Source organism: Carcharhinus amblyrhynchos, chromosome 4 (genome assembly GCF_965287045.1).
Source record: "Carcharhinus amblyrhynchos chromosome 4, sCarAmb.v2.hapA, whole genome shotgun sequence".
NCBI lineage: Eukaryota > Metazoa > Chordata > Chondrichthyes > Carcharhiniformes > Carcharhinidae > Carcharhinus > Carcharhinus amblyrhynchos.
Window position 1 is genome coordinate 87,045,460 of NC_137327.1, and position 23,159 is coordinate 87,068,618.

The window sequence follows — 23,159 nt, forward strand, 5'->3', positions numbered from 1 at the left end:
AAGTGTGGATTTAGAGAACAATTTGCAATTTCAGAATTCTATTTCCACTCCACTGGCTTCAAATGATTCTTCAATGATCTCTAATTTTAATATTCCACGGATGAAAACAGAAAATATTCCAAAACAATAGAAAATTTTCATTATTAAAATCTCATGATTGAAAATGTAATTCTCTGGCATTTCAATACAATAGATCTAACCTCAAACTGTGAATCCATTTTGAAAACACTTTCGATGATTAAACATAGGCTGCTTTTGAATGAGATACAATTTAAGAATTATCAAGTTACTTCCAATCTACTTACAACACATCTATATGGGCAAAATGTTTAAGAGTACCTGTATGAGTTAGTAAATTGAATTTTTTGTTAGTCATCAACAAAGTCTATGCTTTTAAAATACAACATAGTTTAGAATGTTACAAAATAGCAACAGATGTTCAAGGGCAGTCATAGATTGCAATCAATAACATGAAGAGGAATTGGGTGGCACAGTGGTTAGCGCTGCTACCTCACAGCGCCACGGAGCCAGGTTCCATTCCGGCCTTGGGTCACTGTCTGTGGGGAGTTTGCATGTTCTCCTTGTCTGCTCTAGTTTCCTCCCATAGTCTAAAGATATGTGGGTTAGGTTGACTGGCTATGATAAATTGCCCCATAGTGTCAGGGGGGACAAGCAGGATAAATACATGGGGTTAATGGAATATGGCCTGGGTGGGATTGTGGTAGGTGCAGGCTTGATGAGCTGAACAGCCTCCTTCTGCACTGTAAGAATTCTATGACGATACTGTTTTGGAACACATTCCAAACCAAAATGAGTACCTACTTCCTTACCTTTTTTGGTCAAGTGTCATGGCAGAGAGAATGGCCCTGTACTCCCAGTTGTGCACCCTACTGGTTCAAAGTGGCATTGTACCACATTAAATCATACAGATATTAATATGTACTATAGCCGATGGGTAGACAGTGCAGAGAAATTGCCTTCTCTTTCCCTTTAATTTTGAGTTTGGATGTTTTCGTTGAGCACATTTTTTCTGGTAGGTTTGGGGAAAAAGATCGCTGCAAAATAATGCTCAGTAAGTTTGTTTACAAAAGTACATAATTTGCTGCGGGTCCCTTTAAGAGAACAAGAATTATTCTGTATTATACAAGAGACAAGTACATGAGTTAAGAGTCCTTATGGTTTGATGATGTGAATTTTAATCAGAGCTGCTCCATATATTTGTCAGAAGTGAGCATGAAACTTTGTTTACACATGATTAGGAATTCCTGTTGCTCTACAGGATATGGTAGTGACACATGAACAGCTCTGAGAGAACCAGAGGATAACAATTGAAGGTGACTGGCAAATGAACCCATGGTGACATGAGAAAGAGTCTTTTTACATAGTAAGTGGTTGGGATCTGGGACACACAACTGAAGAGGGTGATGGAGGCAGATTCAAATAAAACTTTCAAAAGGGAATTAGATAAGCACCTGAAGAGAAAAGATTTGCAGGGCTATGCGGACATGACAGGTGAGTGGGACTAGCAGAGTTGCTGTTGCAGTGAGCTGACACAGACTAGACCACAGAATGGTTTTCTACTATGCTGTAACCATTCTATGTTGCATTCAATTTATCCTTACCCAATACTTCTAATTTTGTGTGGATTTTAAAGTAACGAATATCAATTGAAGGCATGGTGGCAGTGGCATGTGTTTGTCACCACTGTTTCTATTGTACCATTTAGAAAGCACTCTATTCAATTCTTTAAGTCCAAAGTGCATGACCTCATATTTGCTCAGAGAGATTGTTTTGGTGAATGGGCAAAACGATCAACATGTCTTTGCACTTTCTGGTTTCCAACTATACTGTCACCTTTACAATGCCACCTAGATGAGATGTTAAACCGAGGCCCAATCTGCCTGCTCAGGTGGATGTAGAAGACTCCATAATTAACTCGAAGAGGAGCAGCTTGCCCCCAGATCCTCGCCAATATTTACCCTTCAAATCAATATATACACAAAAACCTGATTGTCATCATATTGCTCTTTTTGCACGTTTGCTGAATGCTAATTAGCTGCCACATTTCATATTACAACAGTGTTACACTTCAAGAGAAAAAGCACATTGATGGCTAAAAGACACTTGAGGCATCTGGTGGTAGTGAAAGTGTCCTTTAAATGCAGGTCTTTCTTTTTATCGTGGTGCCATCAGTGAATTTGGAAATGTAGTATTCTATTCTAATCATTAATGAATTCAGTGACCAGCTAAAGCCCCAACACAGATTCTTGCAGGAGCTTCTAGTACTATGCTGCCAATTAGCATGCTTGCTCATTTGTCCCTACTATCTCCAGTCACTCTGCTAATTTCCTGATAAGGACAATAACTTGAATTCAATTCCATGAACGTCAACTTTAGCTAAAAGGCCGTTCAGAAAGTCCACATAAATAACATTCATTCTTCTGGCCACTATTTTAACTACCCCTTCAAAAAATTCAACTGGATTCATCAAATATGACTACCTTTTACAAATCAAGCTAGCTCTCTGATCAGTTGAAAATTTTCAAGGTGCATCTTTAAAAATAGGATTGGATCGGATCTCTGAGCTTGCCCACAGCTGGGATTATCCAGTCTCTCTGTAGCGAATGGAGATTTGGCTGACTGCCAAATTCTCCATTCTTGGTGGCAGTGGCTGTGGGGCACGAAAGCAGAATTCCAGACAAAAATTCTGGGCAACAGATGTCAGGATAACTGGTCCACAATTCCCTGGTTTTCCTTCTCTCTCACTTTTCTTAGTGGTGGAGTGCCATGTACAATAACCCAACGTAAGGGAATGGTTCATGAGTTGAGTGAACTTCAGAACAAAAATATAAAATGTTGGAAAACTCAGCAGGTCTGGCAACAATCAGCTGAGAGAGAAACAAGAATTAACATTGAGCCCTTACTACTCTTCATTTAGGACAACTAGTTAGGGCCTTTGGAATGATCTCACCTACCTTCTTTAAAGCCCAGGAAGGAAACTACTTAGTCCTGGAGATCTGTTATTCCCTAGTGCCATTATTTTCATTACTGCTATTTTGCTTATATTTATTTTTGAGTATGATCCTAACAAAATATTACTTTTATTTGATGTCACACGGACTGCTTCTATTGTATATTGGCAAGGTAATGCCCACAATTTCCTTATTTTCATCTATGTTATAGCAGTATCAGTTTTCAGAGGGCCCCCTTTCCCCAACTGTAAAAATTGTAAATGGAGATAGATTTTTAATCAGTAAGGGATATGGACATAAGACAGGAAAGTGGAATCAAGGATTATATCAGATCAGTCACGAGCTCATTGAATGGCTGAGCAGACTTGATGGGCAAAATGGCTTGCTTCTGTTCCTGTGTCTTATGGCCTAAAAAAGGATTGTACATCTCGAAAATTTCTTTTCATATTCTCTTTGTAGCTTCTACCAATTTATTATTTTGCAATGCTAACATTTGAGACTAGCTTCCCTTTTAGATTTGATCAAATTATATTAATTGAATTTGTTACCCATTACTGTTCTTTGTGTAACATTGTTTTTGCATTTTTGTCTGCCTATACTTTTAATTTCGCTTTCTCTATTTAGTCAACTACGCCTATATTTTTGGCAAGTAGATCTCTTGTCCTACATTAAATTCTTTTTAAGCCTCTCACTTTTGTCATTTGCCCATAAACAGATTTTCCCTGTTGATTGTAGATAGTCAGTGTCTCATCTTACATAAATTTAGAATCTTAGTTATTTCCTTTTTAAAAATTCTACATTGAGCTTAATCTTATGATCATTGTTCATTATGAAATCTAAAACTTTTTAAATTCTAGGACCTATAGGTGCAAATAACTATTCTGGATACATGCAAGAAATCTCATGTAGCTGGTCAGAAAATTAAAGTTAAAAGTAAAATTCCCTATTAAAAAAATACTGTTCCTTTGCTACATGCTTATCCAATCTTTGCATTTATGCATCTACCACTTCACAGCTGCTACCAGGGGTCTATACACAACTCCCATAATAATTTTAAATCCTTTTCCATTTCTTAATTCTACTCAAAAGTTCACACAAGCTGCATATTTCTCATTTAAACTTCTCTTACCATTGAAGTAATTTCATCTTTAATCACTAAGGTTAGATTACAAAATTGACCTGAAGCTCAAAAGCTGGATTCATAATATCAGTAATGGTAAAATAGCTGATCTTCAGATGTCCACCTAACTGTGAACATGGCATTATGCAATTTACTGAGTACATTAATTTGGCATCTATTGTCAGAATGCATTTTTGTCAGTTGTAATTAATGTCCTGACAATGAATGAATGAACGAATAGACAAATCTTTCAACAGTACGTTGGTTCAACATATACTGCCATCCTTCTAACTTAAGAGTTTAATACCGTGCAATGAAAAGGCTGGAATGGAAAGTATCTGTTGCAAATACTAAAGTGAAGAGCAAATTTACCTACAGCTTATTATCTCCTTTACTTTCTCCTTAAACTCTTCAAAGATGCTCCGCTCTCAGTGACTCTATCTTGGTGGCAGATGACTCCATCTATTCAACTGCATCTGCTGCTTAATCCATCCCACCAAGTCAACAGCACTCAGCCTTTTTGCCCCACCAGGTTTCTTCCCATACCCTTTCCCTGAAACTGTTAAAGGTGCATTACAAATGCAAATTCTTACACTGGTGCATCTGTAATCTCTAATCAGATGGTGACAAAATTGGGCAACGCTGGTTTAAGGTGATTAATATTTGCAACTGCAAAATCATTACGTTTCAGATTTGGTGATAAGACAAGAGATTTGCAAGTTATAAAATCAGGAACAGTGTCAAGCTAAATAAATGTATGCCGAAGTAATTTCTCACTGCTCATTTTTGATAGAACTGAGTGCTCAGGTTTAGTCTGAACATAGAACATTACAGCACAAACAGGCCCTTCAGCCCACAAGTTGCACCGATCATAACCCTCAATCCCATTAAGTCACATGTGCTCATCCAGAAGTCTCTTAAAAGACCCCAACAAGTTCACCTCCACCACCACCGACGGCAGCCAATTCCACTCACTCACCACCCTCAGAGAAAAACTTACCCCGACATCTCCTCTGTACCTACTCCCCAGCACCTTAAATCTGTGTCCTCTCATAGCAACCATTTCAGCCCTGGGAAATAGCCTCTGAGAATCCACCCTATCTATACACCTCAACATCTCACAAACCTCTATCAGGTCGCCTCTCATCCTTCGTCTCTCCAGGGAGAGAAAACCTAGCTCCCTCGACATATCCTCATAAGGCATGCCACCCAATCCAGGCAACACCCTTGTAAATCTCCTCTGCACCCTTTCAATAGCTTCCACATCCTTCTTGTGGTGAGGCGACCAGAATTACACGCAGTACTCTAAGTGGGGTCTGACAAAGGTCTTATAAGTTGCACCATTATCTCCCAACTCCTAAACTCAATCCCTCGATTAATGAAGGCTAGTACACCATACGCCTTCTTGACCACATCCTCCACCTGCGAGGCCGATTTAAGAGTCCTATGGACCCAGACCCAGACCCCAAGGTCCTTCTGATCCTCTACACTGCTAAGAGTCCTACCCTTGACATTATATTCCTTCATCCCTACCCTTGACACTATATTACTTCATAGTTTCGTTTAAAGCATTTGAAATAAGAAATCGGTGTTCAAGGAAATGCTTCAATATCCTCAAAAAAAAGGCAAAGTTATAAAACAAAGTTGGTATTTAATAAGGAGGAAGAAGCCACGAACCTTGAGAGCTTGTAGCCTAGCTTGTTCCTCTTCCAGAGCTGCTTGTTTTTCCCGCTCATCAACTTTACTCAAAGACATCCCTGTGTTGGAAAGAGTGGAGACTGCATTCGACAAAGTAGTTGCTCTGAGGAAGGAAGATTCATTTAAAAATAAATTGATGTTTTACTGACAATGTAGTTATTTGAAAATATCACCAAGTTCTTCTTTTTGGAGGCGTAGGCTTTTTTAAAATCAGAATATGGAAAATCAATGCAAGTCAAAACATTTTTGGGGAGTGAACGTAGGCTCTGATTAGTTGCAAAATGAATCTCCCTCAGTGGAAGTCCTATATTTATTTGAAATTTTAATACTTACCCAAGGACAGCTAAAATTAACCAGCTTTGATGACATAAAACTTATAAGTACTGTGAGGAACAGAGTACAAAAGCAAGGAAGTTGTGGTCAACCTGATCCAGCATCAATTGGCCACATCCAATTCTTAGCAACACTTAAGGAAGGGTGTGAAAGTATTGGAGAGTGCAGAAAAGATTTACAAGAATGGTTCCAATCATGAGGAACTTCAGTTACGTGGACAGAATGATGAAGCTTTGGTTCTTCTCGTCCAAGAAGGTTGAGAGGAGATTTGATACAGATGTTCAAAATCATGAAAGGTTTATACAGATGAGACCCAGAGAAAACTGATGAAGGGTAAATGGCAAGAGTGTGGTGGAGCCAGATTCAAATGTGATTTTCAAAAGGGAATTCAGTAATACCTGAAAAGAAAATAATTGCTGGGTTATAGGAAAAAGGCAGGGTAACGGGACTAGCCAAGTTGTTTTCAGAAGTGAGGACAGATACAAATGGGTCAACTGGCCTCCTTCTATGCTTTAATCATTCAATGATTCTATGACCCCACTGTTGCACAAGTTGAAGCATCTATCAGAAATTAGGAAACTTCTGAAACACTCAGGTTAAAATTTTATTTAAGGTCTTATGACTTGAAAACTAATCATTGAACGTTCTACAACACACGTTAGGAAAATATGCTGAATAACATAAATGAATAGAAACAACAATACTTTTTTGCAAACATAACTGCTTACAAGCGCTTTTAAACTCCCTGCTGAAACCTATAAACAGTGCAGGAGGCCACCATTCAGCCCATCAAAACCTGCAGTGACAACAATCCCACCCAGTGTTTATCCCTTTAACCCAACATATTTAGCGTACTAATCCCCTGATATAAACAATTTAGTTTATTTTAATGTGATAAAATAATTAACATTTATCTCTGTCAAACACAACTTATATTAGGTCAGATGACCAAAAGCTTGGTCAAAGAGGTAGGTTTCAAGCAGTATCTTAAAGATTGAGAGAGGGCAAGAGGATTAGGGATGGTATTCCAGAGTCTAGGACATAAGCAACTGAAGTCATGGCCATTAATGAAGGAGAGAATAACATCAAGGTTGCTCAAGAGGCTAGAATTAGATGAGCAAGGATATTTCAAAGGATTGTGGGTCTGGAGGAAACTAGAGAAAGGTAGTGGCAAGGCTATAGGGGGATGAGAAAATAGGTATGAATATTTTAAAATCAAAACATTGCTGATTAAGAGCCAATGTAGATCAGAAAGCATTGGGCAATAGGTGAACAGAACTTTGTGTGCATCAAGACATGGAGGGCAGAGTTTTGGATGACTTCATGCAAATGGTACAGAGCCTTTAAGAACACAACTATATTGTTGTGAAGTATCTGATATGCTTCCTTAACATGATGTCCCAGGAGAGTATTTTTAATAAAAATGTACCCTTCAAACCTAGCACATGCCTTTGGCATGAACACAGGAAGAAGTCTCACAACACCACTAGCTTTCAAAGTGCTGCTCCTTCATCAGGTAAGTGGCAGAAACCGATGAAGGAGCAGCGCAACGGAAGCTAACGGCTTTTGCTACCAAATAAACCTGTTGGGCTTTAACTTGGTGTTGTAAGAGTTCTTACTGTGTTTACCCCAGTCCAACACGGCATCTCCACACCTTTGTGGGCCAGATCTGATTCACTCCAAAGGGACCTGCAACGTTGCACGCTCCCCCACCAATAAACATGGAGGATACAAACATGGAAGGAAGAACAGCCAGAAGCCCATTGGAACAATCAGGTCTGGAGGTAATAAATGTACAACTGAGGGTTTCAGCAGGGTGAGTGGAAACAGGCAAACTTGGGTGATGCTATGAAGGTGGAAATAAGTGGTCCCAGTGATGAGGTCAGAAGTTATTCTCTGGTCAAATGTGAACCACGGCTCCTTTCAGGTGGAGGAATAAAGTTGGTAACTAGGGATTTGGAATGGACACTGAAAATAAAGGCTTCAAAAGGTTTCCAATATTTACCTGGAGGAAATTCCTGCTAATCTCCTACTAGGTGTCACATTCTGATAATTTAATGGAGCAATCAAGCAAGGTGGCAGTGATGGAGCTCAGTGTCATCAAGATTATATATAAAAACTGTGCGTTCAGGTGGTGTTGCCAAAGGACAGAATGTAGATAAGAAATAGCAGGAGAAAAGGATAGATCCTTGCAGGACATGGGAAGTAATGATGCAAGAGTAAGAAGGGAAGCCATTGCAAATGATTCTCTGGCTACAAAAAGATAGCTAAGGATAGAACCATGTGAGAGCAACCCCACCCAGATAACAGTGGTGAGGCACTGGTCAACTGTGTTAAAGGCCACAGACAGGTCAACAAGGACAAGAAGGGAAAGTTTACTTTTTCAGAATCACATTGAATGTTGTGTGACTTTGAGGAAAGCTGTTTTGGTACTATAGCAGGGAATTTCATTGGAGGAATTTAAACATGGAATTCCAAGAAAAATGGAAATAAATTTGGCAAGTGACATGTTCAAGGACTCTGAAGAGGAAATTGGAGTTGGAGATATTTTTAAAATTCTTTCAGAGGATGTGGGCATCCCTGTTTGGGCCAGCATTTCCCTAACTGCCTTGAAACTGAGTGGCTTGCATATGGCCATTTCAAGAGTCAAGCATGTTGCTGTGGATCTTGAGTCACATGCAGGCCAGGACAGCAGATATCATTCCCTAAATTAGTGTACCAGATGTGGCTTTTATGAAATCGACATAATGGTCATCATTAGATTTTTATTTGCAGATTTTTTTTATTGAATTCAAATTTCACCATCTGCTATGGCAGGATTCAAACCCCATTCCGAAGATTATTACTTTGGATCTCTAGTCTGGATTACTAGCCCAGTGACAATACCACTACATCACTGACTCCCCTATGGGCTGGGGTTGCAGAGAATGGAAGGTCAAGGATTGCTTTTTTTTTTGAGGAGGGGGATGTGACAGTAGACTTGAAGTAGAAAGGGACAACACCTTACGAGGAGAACCGCTAACAATCTTGGCTAATATGGGAAACTGGGAGGGGAGGCTGAGTGGTCATCAGTTTAGTAGGAGTAGAATCAAGGGGGTAGGAAGTAGGTCTCATGGACAAGATGAGTTCAGTGAGAGCATGAAAGGACATAGAAGAGAAATTAGAGTAAAACACAAGTTCAGGGCTGGGGCATGGCACAGCAGAGATACGTCCAGGTTAGCTAGTGAAAGGGAGAGACAGAGCAGAGGTAGCTAATTGGGGGACCTCGGTCTTAGTGATAAAGAAATCCATGAGCACTTATTGTTGAAGGGGCAGGGGAGAAGGGTTTAAGAAGATGGTTTGCAGTAGAGAAATGAGTCCAGGGGTCATTTCTGCATTCCAGGATGATCAAGCAAGTACAAAAAATTGCAGAAGAAATCCAATGTTCAATTTCAATTACATTGGTCACCAACTAGATGCTGGTCATGTAGCTTTAGCCAAAATCTCTAGAAGCCTGTGGAGGCTGGAATAATAGTATCTCTTTGCAAAACTCAAATCGTACAATATCTAGAAATCTAAAATATTTAGGGGATGATTCTCCCAAAAAAGTTCTAAGTACTGAATTTGCAGGAAAACTGGTGTAAAGCACACCAGTTTTTTCAGTGCGACATAGAGACAAGAATCTCTCACACTCCGTGCAATGCAGAGGTCACAATCACGAATATTATTAAAAGTTTGGGGACAGGGCCTATTCATGCCAGAGTCTGATTGTTCTGGGCCTCAAAACTGTCAGCTCGCAGTTCGCTGGTCAGCTCAATTACTGTTTAGTGCAGAACCCTTGCAATGCTGCCCCTCCAGTAATAGAATCAGAATGGTTACAGTATAGAAGGAGGCCATTCAGCCCACTATGTCTGCAAGAGCAATTCACTTAGCTTCATTCCCCTTCCGCCCCGCTAATATTTCCTATTGAGAAAATGATCCAGTTCCCTTTGGAATACAACTATAATGAAGTTCTAGTCAAGCTTTTCAACTAACAGGAATCAAATCTTGGTTCTTGTATTGCTTTTCATTATGCAGTGACTTTACGCAGTCAGAAGTTAGGAGAGCTCCATAAACAACATTAATTATGGGTTTTCCCAGCTGACCTTTAGCATAAATTGATTTTCAAGAACGTTCACACATTTCTACTTCAGTACATAGATTTTAAGGTTGTACACCAACAATGTTTCTGCATTGCTGTAATCCCCTTGTCTACTTAATTCATAATTTGAATATATTGTTTAAGGTAACTGGATTGTAACTATCTGTACATCACCACCACTACTATAAAAGCACCTTTTTTCTACTAGTGTCAACCATTATCTCCAAAATTGCACACCATGGATAGGATTTTTCTGCTCTGCTGCACTAATTGAGTTGCGTAACAGGAGAGGAAACGTGAGTGAGGGGCATACAATTGGTCTCCATTGCCTGGTTCGATTTCTATATATTGTTTGTAGCCAAGGAATCACCCACAATAATTCTCTTCCTACCTCTGCACCACTCTCACCCCAAGGATCCAACTCTTAACCACCTTCTATTTGTCAACTACACTGCCCCTGGTAATATCATAGGCTATCAATGTGTGCCCGATCAAGGGTTGGGCATGTTAAATTGCCCTTAAGTGACTAGCTAGGATAAATACATGGGGATAGGTCCTGGGTGGGATTGTGACGGTGCAGACTCAATGGGCCGAATGTACCCCTTTTGTACTGTAGGATTCTATGGCTCTGTCCTTTATTTCAAATTGCTCCAAGGCCTTGCTCATTCCTATCTTCGTAATCTCCTCCAGCATTAGAAGCCTTCTAGATCCCTGCACTCATCTAATTCTAGCCTCTTTTGCACTCCAATTTTAATTGTCTTATCTCTGACACATCATTGCCTGGACCCTAACTTATGTAATTTCTTCCCTAAATCTTCCTGTCTCACCACCACTTTCAAGTTCTCTTTAAAAACTCCCAAAAACCCACTGATAAAGCTTTTTGTCATTTATTGTGATATTGCCTTTTATAGTTCAGTGTCAAAACAATTCTTATTAGTAATGCGTTTAAGCTTGTTGGGATTTCTATTCTGTAATAATTCCCACCTGTTTGCTGCAGAGAATTCTTTTGTCTTTTTTCCTTCTAGAGAAGCTAGATGCTGTTCCAATGCTTCAAGCAGACTGCTTGGTGCCTACAGTGATAAATTTAAGAAAACAAAATTATTAATTTTGGCAGTATAACATGCCTTAATCCCATTTTATTAAAATTCTTAGTATTTCCTTTATTTATAAAGGTAACATTTGGGTTTGTGCTGAATCAACAGCAATGCAGGGTCTCCGCAAGCTTCCTTTTGCTTCTGCCAAATTAGATCAAGATAAAAGTCAAAACCATGATACATTATTTGCAGTGGCATTGTGAAGAACATAAGTCATTTGGCTCATTTAAACTCACTTCAAGGATCAGGCTTTTCAAATTAAAAAAAAGTTAACAATACTTGTAAAGTTGCCCTCTGTAGTTTTCCACCAGGTGCATAATAAGTGCTGTTAAATGTCACATTTAATTTTTAAAAATTCAGTCTTATAGAGGGCATGGAGATTAAGGTTTGTGGAAGATTGTTCCAGTCCTTGGGAAAAAGGAGCTAGCAAAGGACACACATTAGGGTGTTGAGCTGTTGAATATGAACCCTTTGAACTCAGTCATTTTTAGGCTTAATGTACTGCTCAGAAATATTTAATTCAAAATTTTAGAGGGAAATTAACCCAAGGGCTTTTCTTCGGTTCTGGCGACAGTGCAAGGCTGACGATATGACCAACCGGGAAATAACAGACTCTCATAATTAATTGTTTGTAACAAAATGAGCTGCCTGTTTTGAACTTTCTCAAGAAAGGTAATGCTTTTAACAATATATGGGTCCCCAACAGCTGGGATAAACTGAATTGCTGCTATTTGCTGGTCTTAAATAGTTACTTTGGAGGACAATGGCCAGCAGCATTAAAGACCTAACAAATGCAGTAGTAATGCAATACACAAGAAAACTGTACTTTGCCAATACACCACAAGGTAAGGCTCTGCACAATACTTCCCCATCACTTCCAAAGTTCCCAATCCAGATATAAATTAATTAGCTTTATTTAATCCTCACTACATAATCTAATTAAAATCCACACCAGCACAACTACAAAGCTGTATTTGAACTTTTATTTCACATTTTGCTTTTTAACTAAGATTTGCAAATTGGTAGCTTATGGTCAGCCGTACACTAGCCTTGAAGCGCACTTATCAAGATGAACTGCAACTTAACTGTGTTAACATTGGAAATCCAACCTTTAGTCTGTTGACCATACATGCACAAACATTTCAAAATACCATTCTGAGAAGGATATGTGGTATTTCATGAAACTGAATGGAAAACAGCCAGTCTAATAGTTGCATTTCCATTGATGAGCCTTGAAGAAGTGACACACTATGATATATGATAAATCTCCAGTTTCATCTGCACTACCATGGAAAAAGATCAAACAGAAGCCAGGAAGCCTCTTGACAGAGGGAGAACCATTTCAAATTGTGCAATGCCGAGTTTAGGAAGAGATCTGGGAGAAAATGATTTGCTTATTTGCCTAACGAAAAAAAAAGGTCATTAACTACTATTGAGAAAGTTAATAGGCATCACCATATATTATTACCCAAATAGTCTCAGGGTCTGTCAATTACATCCAAAAATAAAAATTCCATCATTTCACATTGTCTGAAAGTGGACTCACTTTCAGATTTTCAAATTTGAGCTCAAAGGTTGCTCCAAGGCTTTATGTATTTACTCTAATTACAACACTTGTTTAGGTCAGAAATCTGCTATAACCTTCCTTTTCTCCTACTGTACAAAATACAGAATAAAAATTCACATACCTTTTCATGTGAAACAATGAAATAATTGTTTAGAGCATTAAGGTATGCTTTATACGTTTTACTTAATCATGAGATATGGACATCATTTATTGCCTGTCCCTGGTTACCCTTGAGGCGGTGATGGTGAGCTGCTTTCTTGAAATGCTGCAGTTCACATGCTGTGCGTTGACCCACAAAGCCATTAAGGAGGAAATTCCAGGATTTTGACCCAGTGACTTTGAAGGAACAGCAGTATATTTCCAACTACAGGTGGTGAGTGGCTTGGAGGGAAACTTGCGAGCAGTGGTGATTCCATATATCTGTTGCCCTTGTCCTTCTAGGTGGAAGTGGTCGTGGGTTTGGAAGGTGCTTTCTAAGGATCTTTGGTGAATTTCTGCAATGCATCTTGTAGTTAGTACACACTACTGCTACTGAGTGTCGGTGGTGGAGGAGGACGTGGGTGTGACACCAATCAAGTGGGCTGCTTTGCGCTGGGTGGTGTCAAGCTTCTTGAGTGTTGTTGAAGCTGCACCCATCTAGGCAAGTGGAGAGTATCCCATCACACTCCTGACTTCTGCCTTTGTAATTGGTGGACAGGTTTTGGGGAATCAGGAGGTGAGTTACTTGCCACAGTATTCCTAGCCTCTGACCTGCTCTTATAAGAAATAAGAACATAAGAAATAGGAGCAGGAGTAGGCCATCTAGCCCTTCGAGCCTGCCCCGCCATTCAATAAGATCATGGCTGATCTGAAGTGGCTCAGTTCCACTTTCCCGCTTTCTCCCCATAACCCTTAACCCCTTGCCTACCAAAAACCAATCTACCTGCGTCTTGAATATATTTAGCGAGGTAGCCTCCACCACTTCAACGGGCAGAGAATTCCAGAGATTCACCACCCTTTTGAGTGAAGAAGTTCCTCCTCAACTCCGTTCTAAACTGTCCCCCCTTATCATGAGGCTGTGCCCTCTAGTCCTACTGTCCTTTCTGAGCGGGAAGAACCTCAACCTCTACCCTATCCATCCCCTTCATCATCTTATACATCTCAATAAGATCCCCCCTCATCCTTCTAAACTCCAACAAGTACAAGCCCAGTCTATTCAGCCTCTCTTCATAGTTCAACCCCCTCAACTCCAGTATCAGCCTAGTGAACCTCCTCTGCACTCCCTCCAAGGCCAAAATATCCTTGCGCAAGTGCGGCGACCAAAACTGCACACACTACTCCAGCTGCGGCCTCACCAGTGCCCTGTACAGTTGCAGCAAGTCCTCCCTACTTTTATATTCAATCCCCCTCGCTACGAAGGCCAGCATCCCATTTGCCTTCCTGATCACCTGCAGGCTGGGTTTTTGCGACTCATGCACAAGGACCCCCAGGTCCCTCTGCACCGTAGCATGCTGCAGCTTTTTGCCCTTTAAGTAGTAGTCCCTCCTACTATTATTCCTGCCAAGTGGATAACCTCACACTTGCCAACATTGTATTCCATCTGCCAGGTCCTCGCCCACTCGCTCAGCCTTTCTACACCCTCCGCACAATTTGCTTTTCCACTTATCTTTGTGTCATCAGCAAATTTCGACACCATACACTCAGCTCCCTCCTCCAGATCATCTATATAAATGGTAAATAGCCAAGGCCCCAGCACCGATCCTTGGGGCACTCCACTAGTCACCAACCGCCAATCCGAATAGCACCCATTGACACCTACTCTCTGCCTCCTCTTTGACAGCCAATCCTCTATCCACACCAACACCTTACCCCCAACTCCATGCCCCCTAACCTTTTGTAACAACCTTTTATGCGGCACCTTGTCAAACGCCTTCTGAAAATCAAGAAACACCACATCCACCGGTTCCCCTCCGTCCACCGCACTAGACACCCTCATAGAATTCCAATAAATTCGTCAGACATGACTTCCCCTTAATGAATCAGTGCTGCGTCTGCTCTATCAAACAATTCCTCAAGATGCCTCGCTATTTCTTCTTTGATGACGGATTCAAGCATTTTTCCCACAACAGGCGTTAAACTAACCGGCCTATAATTCCCTGCCTTTTGCCTGCTACCCTTTTTATACAGCAGCGTAACATTAGCCATTTTCCAATCTTCCGGCACTTCCCCGGAATTCAGCAAGGTTTGGAAAATAATCACTAAGGCATCCACTATCACCTCCGCCATTTCCTTCAGAACCCTGGGATGCATTCCATCCGGTCCTGGGGACTTGTCCACCATCAGTCCCACTAGTCTGTCGAGCACTACCTCTCTAGTGACAGTGATCTCATTCAGGCCCTCAACTCCTACCATCCTTCTACCGTTAATACCCGGCAAACTATTCACGTCCTCCTCCGTGAAGACTGAAGCAAAAAACTTATTTAAGGCCTCAGCCATTTCCTCATCCCCCACCACTAAATTCCCCCCTCTCATCTTTTAACGGTCCAACATTCACCCTAGCCAGCCGCCTCCTCTTTATATATTTATAAAAACTCTTACTATCCTTTTTTATATTTAGCGCTAGTTTAGTTCATAGTCTATCCTTCCTTTATCAACTTCTTTGTCATTCTTTGTTGATTTTTAAACCTCTCCCAATCCTTTTAGCCACTCTAAACGCATCAGCTTTTAATTTAATACTCTCCTTTATCTCCTTCGTTAACCACAGCTGATTATCCCTTCTCCTATGATCCTTCTAGCCATTGTGTTTATGTGGCGAGTTCAGTTGAGTTTCTGGTAAATGGTAACCCCATGCATATTGACAGTGGGGGATTCACAGATTGTAACACCTTTGAATGTGAAGGGGGCAATGGTTAGATTGTCTATTACTGGTGATGGTCATTGCCTAGCATTTGTGTAGCTTGAATGTTACTTGCCACTTGTGACCCCAAGTCTGGATATTGTCCAGATCTTGTTGCATTTGAATATAGATATTTCAGTATCTGAGGAGTCACAAATAATACATTGGCAAACATCCCCACTTTTGGCCTTATGACAGAGGAACAATTAATAAAGCAACTTAAGGCTGGACCCAGAACAGTACCCTGAAGGGTTATTGTTAGTATTTTGAAAACAGAATTATTACATGCAAAATACTGAAGATGGTGCTGGAAGTAGAAAATTCTGGAAAAATTCAGCAGGTCTGGCAGCACCAATGCGATAGAAACTCCACTGAAGCTGTCAAACCAGTTGAGTTTTACCGGCACGCTCTGTTTTCATTTACATCCTTGGGCTAGCATTTTAGCTTACAGCTGGGAGATTTTATTTATTTACTTGTGCTTGGAAGCAGGTTATTATAACAAATACATCAAAATAATTTTGTGGAATTGTTCTGTAAAGCAGATCTAAATTTTTAAATAATCTTTTGGCCACAGTGCAGTGGTGCTGTCACAGGTTAAATCCTTATTCAACTGAAGAAAACTAGTGGTTAGGGAGTGGCATAACCATGAGGCTTGTGATAAACTTGTATTCAAAAAGTTAATGCAAATTTTAGCACTCCAGATGCAACTAGCACACCACTTTAGCTAAACAATAGTCCAGAATATGCCCAATTGTCCTTTGGAGACATGCAGGTTGGGAAAAGGCAAATAGTAGCAATCAACATTATTCAGAAACATGCAAATAGTACAGTGTAACCTGAATTACTAGTTTTAGGTAACCAACAATCCCACTTTAATTTTTATCCTGCATCAGTAAATTTTATAACGGGCATGCTTGCAGAATAATTTTCTTCCCCAACCCAGATAATATATTAGTACAAGTCTAATTTCCTTCATGGAAACATTAGATTTAAGAAAGAAATCAAGAGTTCAGCAAGCAGTTACAGCCTAGAGATATAATAAAAACAGTGAATGCATTACTTAGCGACTGTGCTAATACATGCAATTTTGGAGCACAGACGCAATTATTTGCTATCAAAATAACTTTGAAGACTAACATTTAAAAAGGTAATACATATGATTATATCATCTCTTGTAGGTATTTACTTATGCCAGGATAAGTTTATGGTGCCAGCTGTGATCTATTGTATCTTGACCATGTGGTCATTCACGAGACTGCCATAACATCAAGTGATTCATATAGCTGGTCATCACAAGACCCATCATGGCTGAACTTGAATCTACTCCATCCAATGCACACATACTTCCAAGGAAGGACTATCAACTAGCTATTTAGGGAAACAATGGTTAATATTTTCCCTGATAATTTAGCCAAGTTTGACCACCCATCAGTTTCAATTTATCATAACTTGGACCAGCACATTTTGACACAGCACAGGAATACACTCCACTTAGTCAATTATCCATAACTTATTTGAGTCAAATCATAAGCAATTTTAGTTGATTTAGTCTCATGTCATTCTCACTTCAAAATTTTACAAGCCATGCCAAATAAAGTTTGTGCACTTTTAAAATGCACCTGTTTCCTGAGAGTTAAAAGCTGAGACTCATCACCACTCTCTTCTACCCTACCTTCAAATGTACACGTTAAAACGATGCAACTCCTTATCTCCCTCAGTTTGCCCTTTCTCCTACAATCCACAAACATTTATAATGCAAACTTTGCATTGTTCAACCACTAGACTCCTGAACTCATTCTTTTAACCCATGCACTGTGTTCATAACCCATGCCTTGATTTGAGAATCAACACACCATTTGATTCATGGATAATGAATTGATGTGGTCCTCATGTGCTAACAGAACATATAACTCATCCAATTAGAGTTTAGTCCATCCACATGGTTAACCTGTTGCCCAAGTTCACATGCATTAATGTTCAATTTAATGTTCTATTCAACTAGCAGCACCCTGTAATTTCTAGCAATAATGCAGAACTTGGTTTTGATTCTCAGACTAACAACCACACCCTGGCTGAAAAGTGTGAGAGAGCAATAGTTAAAAGCAACATCGACCACACAATAAAAGCAGACTAAGAGTCAGTAAACTCTGATCATCCAGCAATTGAGCAGAAAGGCAAGACAAGAATATAAAAGTAACAACTCATGTTCAATTTAGATGCTCTTTGGGCACTACAGACAATACAAGCTCCCTAATTGAAGCAAAATGAAAGTATGCTGCTTTTATAATCGTTCAAAAGTTAGAGTTCAGGAAGTTAAATCTGGAACATAGGTAATGAAAGTTAAAAAGGTTCACTGTTAGAATGTATGGATCAGCTTTCCTTCAAGGACAGAGCAACACTTCAGCACTGCTTCATACAGTGCAACGTATACAGGCACAAAACTGAATTCACATAAAATATACATGTGTAAACCATGTATACACAGAGACTCATGCTCTCTGTGGGAAAAAAATAAAACCCAGGAGTTGGGAAATGGATAAAGCTAAATGATATGTACACTGACCTGAGTAAGATCTGGAATGTCACCCTGATCAATTCCAACTTGCTGTGTCAACAAAGAAAAAGTTCACATTACTTCATGCAGTGGCAAGTAAATAAAAACGGAAAGTGAATTGCATGCTTACAGAAATGTTTCATATACAGGAAAGGGGGAGAGGAGGTGGGAATGGGAAAAATGGACTACAGACAAGAAATGCATTTTCACCTCTGCTGTTTTGAGGAATTCAGACAGCTTGGTCATTCTAGCCAGAAACTTTTTATAGATGTCCAGGGCCTCCTTGCACTGGTTTTTCTTCATATCAAAGTATTTCTCTGGAAGAGTAAAGTAATCAACTCAAGCTTTAGTACAAGTTTTGAAAATCAAAATAATCAATGGCTTTTTAAAAAATCCTCATTTAAATTCACAAATGTGCATTTGTTTCATACCTGCTACTGTATTTGTTTTTAAAGCAGCTGCAGTCAGAACCATTGCAATGCATGAAAACAGAAAATAAAATGCACCTAATTATCTGCAATATTTGTCAAAACTGTTGGAAAAAGCTTTGAGCACTTGTTTTTTTCTAAAAATATTCCGAAAATACAAATTTAATGACTTAAGATTAAAACTTCATAATGATTTATCTACTCTTCCTGATAGTACAATTCCCCAATTTTCTGTAGATATTTAAGGAATAATCAAAAGCAACTCAGTTTGTCTCATAAATCTTAAAAGTTAAAATCACACTGGTCCTTTATTTGGTCCCAGCTGAAAAGTGATTTGAGCCAAGTTCATATAGCTGTTCTGTTTTTAAAATGGTTAAATGAAGAACATTATTAACAGCACAGAATATATTTGTGCAACACTAATAGTATATATTTACTCCCTGATTTGCAAGACGCAACTGCTTGGTGACCACTCAAAAATCCTACTTTGTGGTTTGAAATATGGGCCAAAACCCCTACAAGCTAAAGGATCATTTCCACATGGCATAAGTTGAATTCTATACTACTCAAATGTGCCAAACATAATCACTGTCATCTTTGCCTAATGATTTTTAATATGCTTTGACCATTGCTTAAGAACGCTCTGGACATCTGATAGCAAATAAAATACGGACATTGCTGATATGGTTGGAGACTATATTGCTTCAGGTGTTATTAGCTGCTATACAGTTACTTAGAATGTTACTTTGTTAAATAATTTCTCTGACAGGAATCAAGCATCTTCAACAAAAGTAAAATTGACATAGGGCTCAATGTTATTAGAAAGAAGGGGTCAAAAACTGAAGCAAAGGCTTTGCGCAGAACTTGGAGTTTAAGAAATCATAAATGATAACTTAAGGGAAGACAACATCTAAAGGTGTATTTAAAGTGTGCCACCTGCAATTAGGGTAGGCACTTGTTTCTTTTAAATTGTTTCATGGAGTGTGGGTGTTGCTGGCTAAGCCAGCATTAATTGCCCACACAACTGCCGTCAAGGAGCTGGTGGCGAGTAACCTTCTTGAACCATTGCAGTCAATGTGTAGGTACACCCACCGTGCTGTTAGGAAAGGAGGTCCAGGATTTTGTCAGAGAGAGCAAAGAAAAAACTATATAGAAACACAAAGGCAGATTATTACTTGAATGGGTGTAAATTGAGAGGCAGATACTCAGTGAGACCTTGCTGTTTTCATGCATCCATTGCTGAAAGTAAGGATGCAGGTACAGTAGGCAGCGGAGGCAAATGGCACGTTGGCTTTCATGACGAGAAGACTGGAGTATAGAAATAGGGATGTTTTACTGCAATTGTGCAGGGTATTGGTGAGGTCACACCCAGAACAATATGTGCAGTTTTGGTGTTCTTGTGAGGAAAGATGTCCTTGCCATAGATAGAGTGCAGCAAAGATTAGCTAGTCTGATTCCTGGGACTGAAGGTCTGTCATATGAGGAAAGACTAAGTTGGTTAAGATTGTATTCATTGGAGTTTGGAACAGTCTGAGGGAATCTCAAAATTCTAACCAGATTAGACAGGATAGATTCAGAAAGAATGTTTCCGATGGTGGAAGAGTCTAGAACTTGTGGTCATAATTTGAGGACAGGGGATAAACATTTTAGGACTGAGGCAAAGAGAAATTTCTTCACCTAGAATGGTAAATGTGAAATTCACCACCATAGAAAGTAGTTGAGGCCAAAACAATGCATGATTTCAAGAATAAATTCTATATTGCTCTTGGGGCTAAAGGGATCAAGGGATATTGGGGGTGGGGGGGGTGGAAATCAGAATTGGTTTGAAGGGGAACTTGCAGGCGGAGGTGTTACCATGCAACTGCTACCCTTGTCTTTTTTAGATTTGGCTGTTAAAGTTTGAGAAAGTAGTTCCACCTTTATTGCTTGCTCTGCCTATAATCATCTTGTACCTAAAATCAGCTCCGTTTCCATCAGGCCAGGGACAGACTGAAGCCAAGGAGAAGCGGTCTTCAAAAATGCTCTTTAGCAAATATCAGTATTAAACTGTTACCATTTTCCTAGGTTTAGACAGCTGCAAATTAGGTCCCAGCTCCTATTAAGACAAGTTGACTGTGGATATGGGATGGGATGGGGGTGAGGGGGGAGGAGAGCTTAATAGGGTAGTGCCAGAAAATGGCTTCATCTCAATTTCTAGTTTAGCTACAACACTGGTATCTAACAGGTTTTGTGGAAAATTGCCCAGACATTCTTTATACATGAAAAAAAAGGACAAATCCATCCTGGCTCATTACTACCCATCAGTCCAGGCACAATTAGTAAAGTGGTGAAGGGGTGAGCAACATGCTATAAACGACATTTACTCAGCAATAATATGCTCGCGCACACTCAACTCCTGACCTCATTACAACCTTGGTTCAAAAGAGCTGAATGCCAGGAGGTGAGGTGCAAGTGAATATCCTTCACATCAAGGCAGCATTTGACCAAGTATGGCATCAGGGAGCCTAGCAAAACTGGAGTCAATGGGAATAGGGAGAAAACCCCCCACCTCTGGTTGGAGTCATACCTGGCACAAGGGAAGCCGATTTTCGTGGTTGAAGGTCAACATTCAGCTCCAAGACATCACTGCAAGAACTTCTCAAGGTAGGCCCCTAGGGCCAATCACTTTCATCTGCTTCATCAATGAACTTCCTTCCATCATAAGGCGACACCTGGAGTGTTCATTGATGAATGCACAATGTTCAGAACCATTTACAACTGCTCAGATGCTGAAGCAGTCCATGTCCAAATGCAGCAAAACCTGGACAATATCCAGGACTAGGCTGACAAAGGGCAAATAGCATTCACTCTTTACAAGTGCCAGGCAATGACCATCTCCAACAAGACAAAATCCAACCAAAATCCTAACCTTCAATGGTATTACCATCATTGAATCCTCCACTATCAACATCCTGGGGGTTACCATTGGCCAGAAGCTGAATTGGACTAGCCATGTAAATAACGTGGCAACCAGAGCAGGTCAAAGGTTAGGAATTCTGTGGCAACCTGACAGAATCAGTGCATACTTGATGGGCCGAGTGGCCTCTTCTGCACTGTAGGAATTCTACGAGCAATTCATCTCCTGACTCCTCAAAGCCTGTCCACCATCTAAAAAAGGTATAAATCAGACCATAAATACTCAAGAAGCTTAACACCATCCAAGACAAAGCAGTCCACTTGATTGCTATCCCTTCACCACCAATGCACAGTCGTAGCAGGTTTCTTCGGTGACACCTTCCAAACCAACGACTACAACTATCTACAAGGATAAGAGCAGCAGATATCTGGGAACAACACCGCCTGGAGGTTCTCTTCAAATCACTCACCATTCTGACTTGGAAATATATTGACGTTCCTTCACTGTCATTGGGTCAAAATCCTTAATTTCCTCCCTAACAGCACTTAGTGTATCCACATCTCAGGGACTTGAGAAAGTAACTCACCACCATCTTCCAAAAGGCACCTAGGGATGGGCAATAAATTCCGGTCTAGCTGGACACCAACATCCCGTAAATAAAAAAATAAATCCCACTGTTTTTTGCCTCATGTTCTGAGCAGTTTTTTTAAAATATTGCATGAAATTTCTTGCGTAGTTGTAAAATAAAAATAAGCTACTTCATTTTTTTAAATCGACATGGATCAATTTTTAAAGTTCATTTATTAGCCACAAGTAAGGTTCACATCATCACTGTAATGAGATTACTGTGAAAATCCCATAGTCGCTACACTCCAGCACCTGTTCAAGCACACGGAGGGAGAATTTTAGCATGGTCAATGCATCTAACCAGACTGTGGCAGGAAACCAGAGCACCCAGAGGAAACCCACACAGACATGGAAAGAACTTGCAAACTCCATACTGACAGTCAACCAAGCCAGGAATTGAACTTGGGTCCCTGTGCTGTGAGGCAGCAGTGCTAACCACTGTGCTGCCCCCTTTAAGGGATGATCAGTCACAAAGATGATCTGATTTTCTCCATTGTGAGGGCATTCAATACCATTCTTAAGAATAAAATTCTAAGAAAAGTTCTTCGATTTGAAGAGCAGCAAGTTCCAGCAGAGCTCGCAACACCTCAGAGAACACACTTTCTACTGAAAGATACAACTATATCCTCCTCTCCCACGTGTAGTCCTTCCCCAACTCTTCAACCAGAGCTTCTATTTTCCCTTTTCCTCCATCACCCTTCTCTCTTCATGATCTTTCACTAATTACACTCACCCACGTTGAAGCTGAGAATCAGCCACCAGACATACTTCAGTGGGGGAGGCAGGTAAGGACTACACAAATTTTTTTGAGGACCTCTTGTTGAGGGCAGAAAGAAATGCCTATCGTATTTAAACCACTATCAGGACCTTGACCT

General features: G+C 40.0%; 1 protein-coding gene across 15 annotated transcripts in view; it reads right to left on the minus strand.

Moving 5' to 3' along the window:
* Window positions 1–23,159, minus strand: part of LOC145342171 (phosphatidylinositol-binding clathrin assembly protein) — a 167,996-nt gene that overhangs the window by 67,663 nt on the left and 77,174 nt on the right. For 9 of the 15 annotated variants that reach the window (XM_080187477.1, XM_080187475.1, XM_080187484.1 and 6 more), the window contains exons 7-11: window positions 18,765–18,791; window positions 18,544–18,650; window positions 18,343–18,384; window positions 11,228–11,313; window positions 5,770–5,893 (exon numbers count right to left, since the gene is read on the minus strand). In XM_080187477.1, the coding sequence (XP_080043603.1) occupies window positions 5,770–5,893; window positions 11,228–11,313; window positions 18,343–18,384; window positions 18,544–18,650; window positions 18,765–18,791 (386 nt within the window). The remainder of the gene's footprint in view (window positions 1–5,769; window positions 5,894–11,227; window positions 11,314–18,342; window positions 18,385–18,543; window positions 18,651–18,764; window positions 18,792–23,159) is intronic. The other 6 variants (XM_080187486.1, XM_080187478.1, XM_080187480.1 and 3 more) reach the window with 1 other exon arrangement.